At 39.0% G+C, this 13,709-nt stretch overlaps 2 protein-coding genes across 3 annotated transcripts in view; both read right to left on the bottom strand.

Annotated features, from left to right (window-relative positions):
- klhl8 (kelch-like family member 8) overlaps positions 1 to 560 on the bottom strand; it is a 27,949-nt gene extending 27,389 nt beyond the window's left edge. The window contains exon 1 of the mRNA XM_043695774.1: positions 349 to 560. The gene's annotated coding sequence lies outside the window, so the exon portion shown is untranslated. The remainder of the gene's footprint in view (positions 1 to 348) is intronic.
- A 9,901-nt stretch (positions 561 to 10,461) lies between these two features.
- Positions 10,462 to 13,709, bottom strand: part of LOC122552790 (flavin reductase (NADPH)-like) — a 23,099-nt gene continuing 19,851 nt past the window's right edge. For both annotated transcript variants that reach the window (XM_043695740.1, XM_043695731.1), the window contains 2 exons: positions 12,295 to 12,462; positions 10,462 to 10,644 (listed from right to left, as the gene is read on the bottom strand). In XM_043695740.1, coding sequence (XP_043551675.1) covers positions 10,487 to 10,644; positions 12,295 to 12,462 — 326 coding nt within the window. In that variant the 3' untranslated portion in view covers positions 10,462 to 10,486. The remainder of the gene's footprint in view (positions 10,645 to 12,294; positions 12,463 to 13,709) is intronic.

Genomic DNA, 13,709 nt, shown 5'->3' with positions numbered 1-13,709 from the left:
CCCCTCCACCCCAGGGTAACCTGATTGCCCCGCCCCCTCCTCCCCGGGGTAACCTGATTGCCCCGCCCCTTCCTCCCCGGGGTAACCTGATTACCCTGACCCGCACTCCCGGGTAATTCTCTTTGGCCCCTCATTTTTAAGCCTGAGTGGATTGTCTTAACAAGTGCGATTCTTTACACACATAAACCCTTGAGTTCAATTAGTCACAAACCGTACATTCACTACAAGACACAAATGACAGTTCTCTAGTAGTTTTTCCTCAAAAAGATTAAGAACAAATTCTTAAACATAAACGACAGCAAAATTCGCCCTTAAAATAAGAGCTAAATAACGACAAGGTTCAGGCACCTTCTGTAGTCAGGGAGTCTTTGATCCGTGTTGTCTCTGTTCAATTCAAATGTCACAACGATCTCTGCCTGAGATCTGGGCCTTACTTTAGTTATTAATAAACCGGCTGCCACTAAAATGTCTGGGTTACTTTTCTGAACCCATCTCCTCCGTTTTCTTACTCTTTTGAGGAAGGGTTGAAGCTACCAGATAGACACATGGACTCCGCCAGATGGTCAGAACAAAGCTGGCACACAAGGAGTAAATGTGTAAGTAAACAAAGACAAAGTTCAAAATTTGTTCTTTATTCGCCACTCTGAAAACAACATTCCATCTGGTGGTTTATAATTAACAGGATTATTTTTCTTTATCTGCCATAAAGGTTGCTTTTCTGAAGTCTGTTTCTGAGCATTTTGTATCTGCCATGCATTTATGAATACTCTTTGGAATCAAAAAAGCAATTGTCACAAAGGCAGCGCGAGCTTGCATGGCCAGACATTTAGGAACTGTGATGTTGAAATGTTAACTGTTTTTCTTTGTTCTTCCACTTTTTAGTAGGAAGGACTGTAATGTTCAACTTTTTAACTTTGTTTTCCTTATTTTTCTGCTCTGTACCTAAAATTCTGTACCGAGATGGCACTTTAAGTGGCAACTCGTAAACTTTTCACTGTCTGCATGTGAGTACATGTGACAATAAACCTAATTCAATTCAATTCAAATATAGTCATACTCATCCAGCAGAGGTGGCTGGCTCATACATTCATAGGTTGAAAGACAGATGTTTACAAAATGTAACATTCTTTTTGTCAGCCTCATCCTTCACAAACTAAATGCTCTAAAGGATTCTTTATACAGGTATATGCTCAAGGGACTAAATCAATCAATGCCTGTCATTTATGTGCCCTTAACCTCGCTAATAGAATTAACATCATTAACAAAGTAGATAATGAACTTCTAACTCATTAGTTAAACACCCTCATAAGTTTTTAAATATAAGTTTTTACTGATAGGGCAGAAAATCACACTTTGTGTGACAAATACAGATGTGCACAGAATTTATTGTGGGTCTTTGCTTTGGAATGCATCACTTACCTTAACACTGAGGGAATTTGTAAAACTGTATAGACTATTTTTGTAATTGAAGCTTTAAGTAGCATTACATTTTTGCTGAAGAAGGAATCTTGAAAATAATAGATCATCTTTTGTGGAAGACTTCATCTCTCGATCACATTTGTTACGGAAGAAGGACTTGCATTTATATGACGCTAATCACAGCCTCAGGCCATTCCAAAGCACAGTCAATTAAGTGCATCTTGAAACATAAACAGTTATAATGTAGGAAATTTGAAGTCAGTTTGGGCTGAATGGCCTCCTTCTGTATCATAATAATTCTGTGATTTGGACACAGCAAGGTCTCACAAATAGCAAAGTAGCCACTCACACTATCACTCTACCTATAGGGCATAGCTGCCAAACTCAGATTTGCTAACAACTCTCTGGGACATATTTCATTGACACCACCACAAGGATCCCTGATCACAGGAATGTCATAACTGTGTTAAGTTCTTGATTGACGTTTAATGCTGCTCACCTACCCCAAAGGAGGCAAAGCAGATTTTTTCAGACTCTTCAAATTCAAGACCCCTGTCATGTTACCATCCATATTTCCAAGTCATGGTGGTGTATGACTTGAAGAGAACCTGGGGGTGATGATGTTTCTTTCTATATGTTTCCATTTTCCTAAATTTTGGAGATCATGAAAGTACTGATGGATGATCCTTAGCAAATTATTGCAGTGCATCTTCCAGGTGAACATCTTCAATTTCCTGGATAATTCTAAAGGAATCAGCTGCTTTGGGGAGATCATAGGTTTCTGACACACATATCAAGTCTGTGCTGCTCCAGTGATTACCTGGCTGATGTACTATCCAGGCCATGGTATTTATATGGCTGTTCCAGTTCAGTTTATGATCAATGGTTGCACCTCAAGGATGCTGATAGGGGATTTAACAATGATAATGCTCCAGTGGCATTGCCACCAATAAGTTGTATGGCCCTGCCACTGAGAAGTTTCATGCACACTGATCAGTATGTTCAGATGCATTGGCTTTCACTTGCACAAGGACATGAGAGGTCTGTGCAGTGGGGGAAAAAAATACAAGGCAAAGTGTTCTTTTCAACAAAAAAACAACACTAATTAACTAGTAAATTCACAAACTCACATGAACATTAACAGAATGCAGTATTTGCTAGCCAGTTTCTATCTGAGAAAAATAAAATACTTCGAACGCCAAGGTTCAGATCCATGTGGAATACTGTGGATGATTATTTACAAACATTTGATGACAGTAGAAATTTAGCTTCATTAAAATGTGTCTAGTGTTCCCAAAAATTGTAATTCTGCATGTTGTATTCCTTCAAGATCAGCTTTTTTAGCTGGGTTTCCAGACCCATTTGTGATCTGTGAGATGATAGGATTTAGTAAGATGTTATTTTGATTGCTTCATAAACTGCAATAATTACTTCCTGAAATTAAAAAATATTAGTCATCTAGACTCGAAACACTAGCTTGCTCTCAGTCCATGGATACTGCCTGACCCGCTGTGATCTCCAGCAATTTTTGTTTTCAGTACAATTTCCAGCATTTACAAAAATATTTACCTAAAAATCCTCTGGGCCTGTTACAGTCTTTGGAAATTAAGATAAAATATTCCTGGAAAATTGCAGTAAAAATGAAATCAAACTACAGATTAATTTTTATTCATCGATGCAAGTGGAACAGCATTCTGGAAGTCCATTAAATATTGAAACAGAATATGATATACGATTTTAGTCTCATATGCGTTACATTCTGACTGGTTTACTCTACCAAGAGCCAGCTTGGATTGGATGGGCTGAAATGCTTTCTTCTGTGCCATAATGCCATAATAGGTGTGATAAAGATTTGTCATTATCATTCTTTGGAAACTTGAATTCTACAGTAGAGCTAAATGAGTTTTTGGTTTATTTTAATTCTCTGAAGGTGACTTTTTTCTAAAAGGCTCAGGAACTCGTGTTAGCATTCGCTCAAACAAATTTTTTTAAGAAATCAAGTGATTAAACCTAAATGACTTTGCAATCTTCCTGGTGAGGTAATGACTGAAGTGTTTGCTGAGTGAGAGCCAGACAGATGGAGAGGTCGGACAGCAGAAGCAGATTAATTACAGAAATAAAGATTCTTAACAGCAGGTTCATTTGGCAGCCTCAAAGTAGTCAAAGTAACTGGGAAACACCGAAAGTTTTTTCTCTTAGAATTTAGTGATAAAAATCTGTAAATTATCCTATGTCTGTATGTCTCAGGGAGAGATGGAGAGAATCAAATCTGGTAACTGTGCAGAATTGTGCCAAAGGAAATGCTTGCAACCTTGTTAGTTGAATAAGAAATTAAGGATTGATAATAGGACGGTTAAACTGCTCATAAACAATATTAATGGGAAAATAAATGGCTGAATCTTTTATTTGTCATTTATCACAAGTTCTTTCATAATTGTTTTATACACCTTTTGTTTTTGTTCCTTTCCTTTGTGTAATAAAGTCTTATTCTTTTGTTAAGAATATATTGGCTGCTTCTACTGAATATCTTCAGTGACTACTGTCACCATAAGCAAATTGTAAACATAAAACATTTCGCCTATTAAATCAGGTTTCACTCTGGAATATGACCTGCCCAGTATTACCATTGGCTGGGGTCATAACAATGGTGCAGGGGGGGAGGGGGTGCGGTGTATTCCTTGCCCCACTGGTAAAAAAGGTCAGTCGCAGTTCACTGACTTTAAATTCAGTTGTTCTGAAGATATAATATGCCAGTGGTAGCTTTAACAAGGAGAAAGGAAATCCCTCCCTCAAGTCTTGCTGCCAATGTTCAGAAGGATGATCTATAGCAACCTGCAGTCTCTCACCTGGTCATGGATAAAGCTCTTCAGTTGCATTGATTAAAGGTTTCTCTGCTTGTCAGTTTCAACTGAGAATAAGTTCCTCCTACAATACTTAACATTCTACTTGGTGACTTGCCAGGTGAGGAAAAGGCACCCTGCCTGGGAAATCCAGAATTGAAGATTTAAAAAGTTCTTAATTGACTTTTTATATGAGTTAATTACTCACAAGAGAAAGAAACCACATGACGTTTGGATATTTTACTAATTTTCAGGGCAATTTAACTTCCTAAAAGCATGAAACTTTCACAATCCAATTTTTAAATTTCACTATACTTTCAGTAAATTTCCTATACTCACTTCATAAAGAAAGATCGATCTGGAAGTGCTGGTGTTCTGTTGTTAAATCCTATAGTACCCAATATCATTTACAATATGGATTTGATACAGTTTGCAGCATGAACAATGTACATTATTCTGGATTACTCCACTTCCATGTATGGATCCCATGATGGGAAAGAAGCAGTTAAACCTGGAAATGACAGAATTGGTGCAAACTTGTATACCCAGAGTTAGAAACATAAAACAAGACTATTCAATCTGTCAAAAATTGGCTAAGAGCTTAAAGCAATCTGTACATGTGTGAGTTTGAAGGATTTGTAGAAAATCGATTAAGAAAATGTTTTAATGACATGTTTGTGTTATTTGGGAGATAATGAAATTGTGCACTACCCACACAGCAAAGACATATGTTTATCTGCTCTCTTTTGCATCTCATCAGTGGGACAGCACAATTCGCTTTAATTTTTATCCTAGGTTTTGCAGTGGGATTTAAACCTTAAGCCACATGAACACAGAGGCACATTTGCCAGCCATTGAACCACCACCGACATATTAGGCAGAGTAAGACCAGAAAAAGCTGAAAATCAATGTCAGTCAATAACAATGACAGCTTAATATTTTGAGATAACCCTTGGCCTGATCTGAAAATTCTTGAGATTGAAGGAGACAGAAATTGCCAAGAATTTCCCAAAGTTCTATACTGCCGCCAATTTGCTTAATTTAGTTAGCCTGGCTGTTTCCCATTGTATTGTTCACAGGATATAGCAGAGGCTGACAACATCCTAGCTGGAATATTGAAGACATGTATTCCGGAATTAGCTGTGCTTCTAGACAAGCTGTTCTAATGCAGTACATCTAACAATGTGGAAAATTCCCCAGACATGTTGTATCCACAAGAATCAGAAAAAAATCCAATCTGGCCAATTACCAGTTGTTCATTTTACCCTTGATCATTAAACAAGTGATAGAATGTGTCATTGACCATGCTATGAAGCAACATTTAATAGCTTGTCTCTAGTGCTCAGTTTAGATTCTACCAGGATAACAACAATCAGTAGCCATGGTTCTAACATGGACAGCTACAGTGATGTGTTGGAACTGTGATAATTAGCCTCTCAAAATCACAAATGCTTAATTCCTGATGTGAGATGAGAGAGATTGGCTTGCCAACAAGTTAGCGTATGACCAAATTTGGCATCAAAGAGACTGAGTAAAACTGATTTCAATGGAAACCAGAGGAAAAGATTGTACTGGCTGTGTTCAAACTGAGCATTAACGTATTTGTGACTTTGGGAGGCTACTTATCTCAGTTCTAGCACATCACTATACCAGTTACTTGTGGTAATGTTCTCATCCAAACATCTTTAGCTGCTTCATCACTGAATGTTCCTCCAACAGATCATCAGGAGTGAGAATATACACTGATGATTGTACAGTGTTCGGTTTCGTTTACAATTTATCAGGCAGAAAAGTGGCCCATGCTTGTGTGCAACAAGAATTGGATGATAAAAAGGAGTAATAGCCATAATGGATTAATATTATGACCATGTATAGCAAGTCAGACCCTAACCATCTCCCCTTCGAGACTAAAGAAACTGCAGATGCTGGAATCCAAGGTAGACAAGCAGGAGGCTGGACGAACATAGCAAACCAGACAGTACCAGGAGATGGAGAAGTCAATGTTTCAGATGTAACCCCTCTTGAGAACCTGAAACATTAACTTCTCCACCTCCTGATACTGCTTGGCTTGCTGTGTCCTTCCAACCTTCTGCTTGTCTACCTAACCATCTCCTCTTGACATTCAATTACATTAAATATCATCACTGAATCCTCTACCATTCACCAGAAATGTAACTGAAGCAGCCATGTAAATATGTGCTACCACAAACAAGTGAAAGTTGGATATTTCTGGATCACTACCTAACACCCCGAAGTTTTTTTTAAACCATCTACAAGGCACAAATCAAGAGTGTGATTAGATATTCTCCGTTCACCTGGATGAGTACAGCTCCAAAATGCAAGAATTTTAATACCATTTAGGTAAAGCAGTTGCTTGTCACCTAATTGGTTATCGATCCTTTCACCAAAGCGCTCTGTGCACCACGTACAAAATGACCTGCACCAAAACTCTGAGAAAATCTTCAACAGCAATGTCCAAACCTGTAATCTGTACCACCCAGACAGTGACAAATGCTTTGATATACCATCACGTCCAGAACCCCTTTCATTTCATGTAGTTTCCTGGAAATATATCACCTTTCCTTCAACATCATTGTGTCACTACTGGAACGTGTACCTTACAGCTCAATGATGCTTCTCTACAATATGGACTGCAGAGTTAAAGCCAGAACTCACCATTTGGGAACAGTGATAAATGTTAGCCTTGTTGGTAATGTCCACATCCCATGAATGAATCAGTAGTAGTGTAAACCTTTAGAAAACCAAGAATTGCCATTGTGATTAACACAGCAATCAATCCATAATTGGCTCATGTGTAACATACAAACTGCAAGCATAAATAACTAACACAAGTTAAAATTGAGGTTAACATACAAATTTAATTAATTCATAAATAACTATTCTGTTAAAAGTAACAATAATTGCAGTCCTAACTTGCTTAGAAAGATTGATTTGTAGCAACATTAGCACAAATTCCCACTGAGATTATGCATTAACAACTACAATGTAATGATTTCTATTGAGGTTAAAAGAAGTGCCAGGATCCAAGTTGCAAGCAACTTCTGAGGCTAGTGCAAATGACTAATGATTTTAATGCTGTACCTAAGAGATTACATGACAGCTATAATTTGTCAATTTTCAGCACATTCTCTCTCCCCTTCACACAACTTAAAATATAAAAGAAGTTGTTCACCACCTGATGAAGAACAATCCATTTCATTCCCAAATTTATTGAGTTATGATAATAGATGCACAATCATGCTAATGTGGCAGCATATCAAACTGTGTGGTAAAGGTAGATGTTCACGGAATTTGCTGTGATTTACTGCAATGGAAATCATTACTTGCTCTAACACCGAGAACACCAGTAAAGATGAACTTTCTGTTTGTAATTGAAGTCATGGTGCATATTTGTGACCGTTGTAATCTTAGAACAAATGACCACACTTTTCATCTCCTAGATCATGTCTTTTTATTTAGAAAGTATTCACAACATTAAATAGTCCCTAAGTTTATTATAGCTAACAAAGGTAATTTGACTTGTAGTCACTGTTGTAGAAAATGCGGGAGTTTTATTTCACAGTAAAGTGCTATAAAAACCAATGCAAAACTCTCTGAATAACGTGTTTTAGTCATGATGATTGAAGGGTAATTGTCAGCTAGGATACTGAGATGCATTTCCTTATTCTTCTTTATAGTTTTTCCACAGGATCTTTTTCATCCACCTGAGAGGATAGGCAAAGTTTGCTTCCACTCCACCCTCCCCTCTGAACTATCACCTTTACCCCCACCTCCATCTACCTATTGCACTCTCAGCCACTTTCCTCCTAGTTCCACTCCCCTCTCCCATTTATCTCTCCACCCCCGAGACTCCCAGTCTCATTCTTGATGAAGGGCTTTTGCCCGAAACATCGATTCTCCTGCTCCTCGGATGCTGCCTGACCTGTTGTGCTTTCTCCAGCATTACACTCTTGACTCTGATCTCCAGCATCTGCAGTCCTCATTTTTGCAAAGTTTTGCTTTATGTCTTATCCAGAAGAATGCCTTCTGGCTAAAATGTCTTGCACACTGTGTATTAATCAACATGAAGAATACCCTGAATGCTCCTAAAAATGTTTCACTACAAGCAGAGTTCAGACAATGAAATAAGGAATACAAAGAGAGCGGTTTCACCATGTTAATTTTACACGTGGAACTCTGTTTTAAGTGATGTGGTCATCAGATGTACATGGGGGTACATTCAAATTGTCACTAATTTTACAGTCAGACATCATATAGCACTTAATTGTTAAATGCTTTTATTGAGATAAGTTCACTGTTTAAATCTCAGTGTTACTTTAACACTGCAATTAATAAAATAAAAAAACTTATTTCATCATTGGATCCAGTTAAATGATATGATTCTGCATAATCTGTTATTTGGAACTTTCTACATGAGGTGCACATTCACACTGCAACTATATGCAACACAAAACCATTTTGCTATACAGAGCAATACAGAGATCAACCCATTATCATGATTTGACCGTAATAGGAAGGTGAATTGAATTCCTCGGAAATCCTAGTCGATATGTTAATGTTGGCTGCACTCCTGATGCTAAACTTGTAGTGTTGGTCATATCTGAATTGTATTATGTAAGTCTTTTTATTTCCAATCAAATATAAATGATGGATTACAATACATCATGACATGAAACATTTCTGTTTTCTTTTAATGTAACGTACAGGTGTTGTATTTCATTGGATGGTAAAAGAGATCTTAAAGTAAATGTTGCAAAAAAAAATCTATACCTAAACAATCAGATATATGGACATAAGACACACTTGAAACAGCCTCAACGTCATGTGCAAAATAGACTTCACCTTTGAGAATTAATGTAGAAATAGAATCTACATGGGCTAATACTTATTCATTGTGAATTATTCACAAATATCCTAGCTAACATAGACTGTGCAGGACATAAAACAAATCAATCCCAAGCTTATAGAAAACACTTGGATTTTGATATTAATTTATTTTCTAACCCAAAACCCTGCCATTAGCTGCATCACTATGCAAAATCTTCCTGAATAAATCTTTTTCACTGCATTTTTATAGTTTTCAATCTAAATTTGTGTTATTAATACCAGATTTTGCTCAAAACGGTTTCTTTTCAAGTTCTATTGCCACTCATTAACAAATGGAATTAATTCAATGCATTTTAACATGGTAATGGACAAAAGCAATTTGTTTTTAATAATTATTAACCCTAATAACTGCAATAAACCTAAATCTTTATAGATGTAACCTGGAGCTGAAATAAAATAGAGGTGGGATCTCTTGGGTTAATTCTTTAATTCCTAATAACTCATTTGGTAGCACTTATATGATATGAAAGTCGGAGGAGTTGTTGACAGTGAGGAAGGATGTGGCAGGTTACAGCAGGATATAGAGAAGCTGCAGAGCTGGGCAGAAAGGTGGCAAATGGAATTCAATGTACCTAAGTGTGAGGTGATTCACTTTGGGAAAAATAACAAAAAGATGGGGTACTGGGCTAATGGTCGGAAACTTGGTAGTGTGGATGAGCAGAGGGATCTTGGTGTCCATGTACACAGATCTCTGAAAGTTGCCACCCAAGTAAATAGTGCGGTGAGGAAGGCATATGGCGTACTGGCTTTTATTGGTAGAGGAATTGAGTTCCGGAGTCCTGAGGTCATGATGCAGTTGTATAAGACTCTGGTACGGCCACATCTGGAATATTGTGTGCAGTTTTGGTCGCCATACTATAGGAAGGATGTGGAGGCATTGGAACGGGTGCAGAGGAGGTTTACCAGGATGTTGCCTGGTATGGAAGGAAAATCGTATGAGGTTAGGTTCTTCACTCAGCGAGTCGTAAGTTCATGGAATGCCCTGCCAGCAGCAGTGGTGGACTCTCCCTCTTTATGGGCATTTAAGCGGGCATTGGATAGGTATATGGAGGATAGTGGGTTAGTATAGGTTAGGTGGGCTTGGATCGGCGCAACATCGAGGGCCAAAGGGCCTGTACTGCGCTGTATTCTTCTATGTTCTATGTTCTATGTTCTATATGGTATTTATATATTTGTTTTACTGTTTTACTCCATATCATTGCTTTCTTGTTTTTGTAGTTTCATTTATTTTGCCTCTACAGGCTCACCTCCAAGATTCACCTGGGAAATCACAAATAATGAAACTGAAGCAGCTTATTTTCCAGAGCAGCAATTTATTATTACACTGTTACCACTGCCACTGCCCTCTTGTTGCACGAATCATCTTTAAGCAAGGACAGCATAAAGCGAGCAATATCTCCTGGTGTCACTGGATTTGCAACGGGAGTTCTATCCAGATCTGGTTCATAGTAGCCTTCATGAATTAATAATTCTTTGTCTATAGAAAATTAAAGTAGGTATAATTAGGAAGTGTTGATAGCTTGTCACACATTGGAATAGAAATTAAATCATGAATATATGTTATCATAGAGAATTAAAAGGAAGCAATAAAACCACAAATCCCTAAAATGTTTATGGTTTCTTTTCCATGTTATTAATGTCAGCTCAAAATTTCCTATTGGTTAGTTAGAAATACCAAGATGTCACTCAGAGCAAGTTGTCTCAGTTTACCAAATTCATACAAAGGAAAGAATGATAACTGCACAAGGATAGATTTAGGATAGGTTTAAGGAGGAACAGTATTAAAGCGATGGTGGAAAGGGATGGAATAGATGAGAATTAGGTTCACGTTTAGTGGGCATTCCCACATCCATACCTCCTTTCAACATCATCCCTCTCTTGTGACATCCCTCTCTCTGAATCTCTTGGAAGAAGGTAATTTTCACAAAGCAAGATCAACCACCTCACTGTCGAACCTTGCCTGCAGTATAATACACCAACAAATCAATCTGTTGGCTTTGGTGGTTATTTTAAACTACTCACTGGCATGGAACTGATAACATTGAATTTGTTGCTCCCTGCAGCAGTGGTTGTGCCTCAATTCCTCCCCTCTCCTCAGGGTAACAAGGCTGAGAATCAAGATCCACCTGTTTCAGAGGTGTGCCATGTTGGTGGCTGGATTTTATTTAGTACCCAAAGAGAACAACAAATGGAATAACTGGGTAAACCAAGTGGACATTCTAATAAGTTTCCCAACAGGTTGGTTTAATTACAGGCACATTTCACAATGACACACAGACATATCTTCCCATGCCATATTGAATTACTGCCTGCACACACACTTTGCATATCTTAGCAGTTATGTCAATACACTTCCATCACCTTCTCTATATTATAATTCATTTGCTATGAAGGGTGCAGAATGTCATATCTTATGTGTTGTCATTGTTCTTAATGGGCAAAATCTAAAGATGAATAATTAGAGAAAAATGTTTTACTCTGAGTAGATTACTCAGCGGAGTTACCAACCACAAACAAAATTAACCCTTATGATGAGCTACAGATTATATGGTTTTTGAATTATTCCTTTCCCATTATTTGAAGTATTATCCAATCTAATGTTCAATTTATTTAATTTTAGCTTTTTTTTCTATATTAGTTACCTCAAAGATATTATTATGCTGATCACTGCTGGCAGCATGTGCACATGCAAAGATGAATTAAAATGGATGGGGATCCAGGAAGGATCCATCAATGCAGCCAAGTACCAGGACAGAAATCCTAAGAAATCAGGAACAAACTGGAAAAATAAAACAGGAGTGAGCACCCATTGATAGATAGGGTGGTGGGTGGTGGTTGTGGGGGGTGGGGGGGGGGGGGGTGGGGGGTGTAGTGAAGTTTGGGGTAAAAATCATGATGGAGATGTGATAAATGTATTGGGCTGAATCAAAATTGTGCATTTTACATAAGTACCCAAAATCAAAACTATTCCAAGTAATGATGTCAAAAGCACAATTATTTTCTTTATGTTTAAGTATTCAAGTATATATGAATTTGCAAGAGGATCTCCATTCCTGGATGGAAAGCAAATGCTTGAGTAAAGATGCAGAGAAAGGAAGAATGTAAAATTGACTAGTTACATTTTTACCTGTTCTTGGTGCCTTCAGAAGACCTGGTGGTTTTACCACAGTCCAGTTGAGATCTTTGCATTCATTGCTTAAATAATTTTCTACTTCTTGCATGTTGATCAGCAGGTTGTGGATCACAGGAGTCAAGAACGACCTCAGCATCCAAGAAGTCTGATGTGAAGTTTTAGCTTTTAAAAAAGAACAATGGTATTTTTTTCCCAAAGGACTACAATGTTTCCTTGACAAAATCTCCCTGATAGTTGTTAAGAGTAAGCTTTCCTCTTTATGAGCAAAGGAACAGGAGAAGGCCCTTTCTACTCATCAAGAAGATGATTGATGATCTACTGCTCAAGTGACTATGCTTGTTTTTGCCTCAAATCCCTTAATAAGTTTGGATGACAGTCATGTGTCAAGCTTAGGATCCCATTATGCCTACTCTGGACCGAATTTAATCCAGAGAGTGATGACCTTGCCTGCCAGTTGGTGAGCCACTGGGAGTGTTGTACTGCCTGCTTTGAGGAAGATCCATCATATTAAATCCCCACTGGACACTTGCAAGCAGCATCAAACCTTCCCTGGGAACAAGGATTCCAGGTAGGCAGAATCTCCACTGCTGAAATCCTTGGCTATCTGCACAACCAGGGAACCGTAGTGCTGTTAGTAACACACTAATTAGATGCTTGTGACATGAATGGTTGCAAACTAGTCAAGCATTCCTTCGTCCCCGTCCGTCCACGCATCAATGAATTTAATACACGCCGTGACATCGAACAATTCTTCCGTCGCCTCCGCCTCCGAGCTTACTTTCACAATCAGGACTCCCGCCCACCTTCTGAGGACCCCTTCGCCCACCTCCAACACACTGCATCCACCTGGACACCCCGCGCTGACCAATTACCTGTCCTCGACCTCTTCATTTCCAAACCCCTTCGCCCACCTCCAACACACTGCATCCACCTGGACACCCCGCGCTGGCCTATTACCTGCCCTCGACCTCTTCATTTCCAACTGCCGCCGGGACATTAACCGCCTCAACCTGTCGACCCCCCTCCCCCACTCCAACCTCTCAAACGCGCAGCCCTCCAATCCCTCTGCTCCAATCCTGACCTCACCATCAAGCCAGCGGACAAAGGGGGCGCAGTGGTAGTCTGGCGCACTGACCTCTACATCGCTGAAGCCAAACGCCAACTCGAGGACACATCTTCCTACCGCCCCCTTGACCATGACCCCACCACCCATCACCAAACCATCATCTCCCAGACCATACAGAACCTCATCACCTCAGGAGATCTCCCACCCACAGCTTCCAACCTCATAGTCCGGGAACCCCGCACTGCCCAGTTCTACCTCCTTCCCAAGATCCACAAACCTGACCACCCTGGCCGACCCATTGTCTCAGCACGCTCCTGCCCCACTGAACTCATCTCTACATACC

This window comes from Chiloscyllium plagiosum, chromosome 1, assembly GCF_004010195.1.
Source record: "Chiloscyllium plagiosum isolate BGI_BamShark_2017 chromosome 1, ASM401019v2, whole genome shotgun sequence".
Lineage (NCBI taxonomy): Eukaryota > Metazoa > Chordata > Chondrichthyes > Orectolobiformes > Hemiscylliidae > Chiloscyllium > Chiloscyllium plagiosum.
The sequence above is the reverse complement of the archived record's forward strand: the minus strand, read 5'-3'. Positions and strand labels throughout refer to the sequence as shown.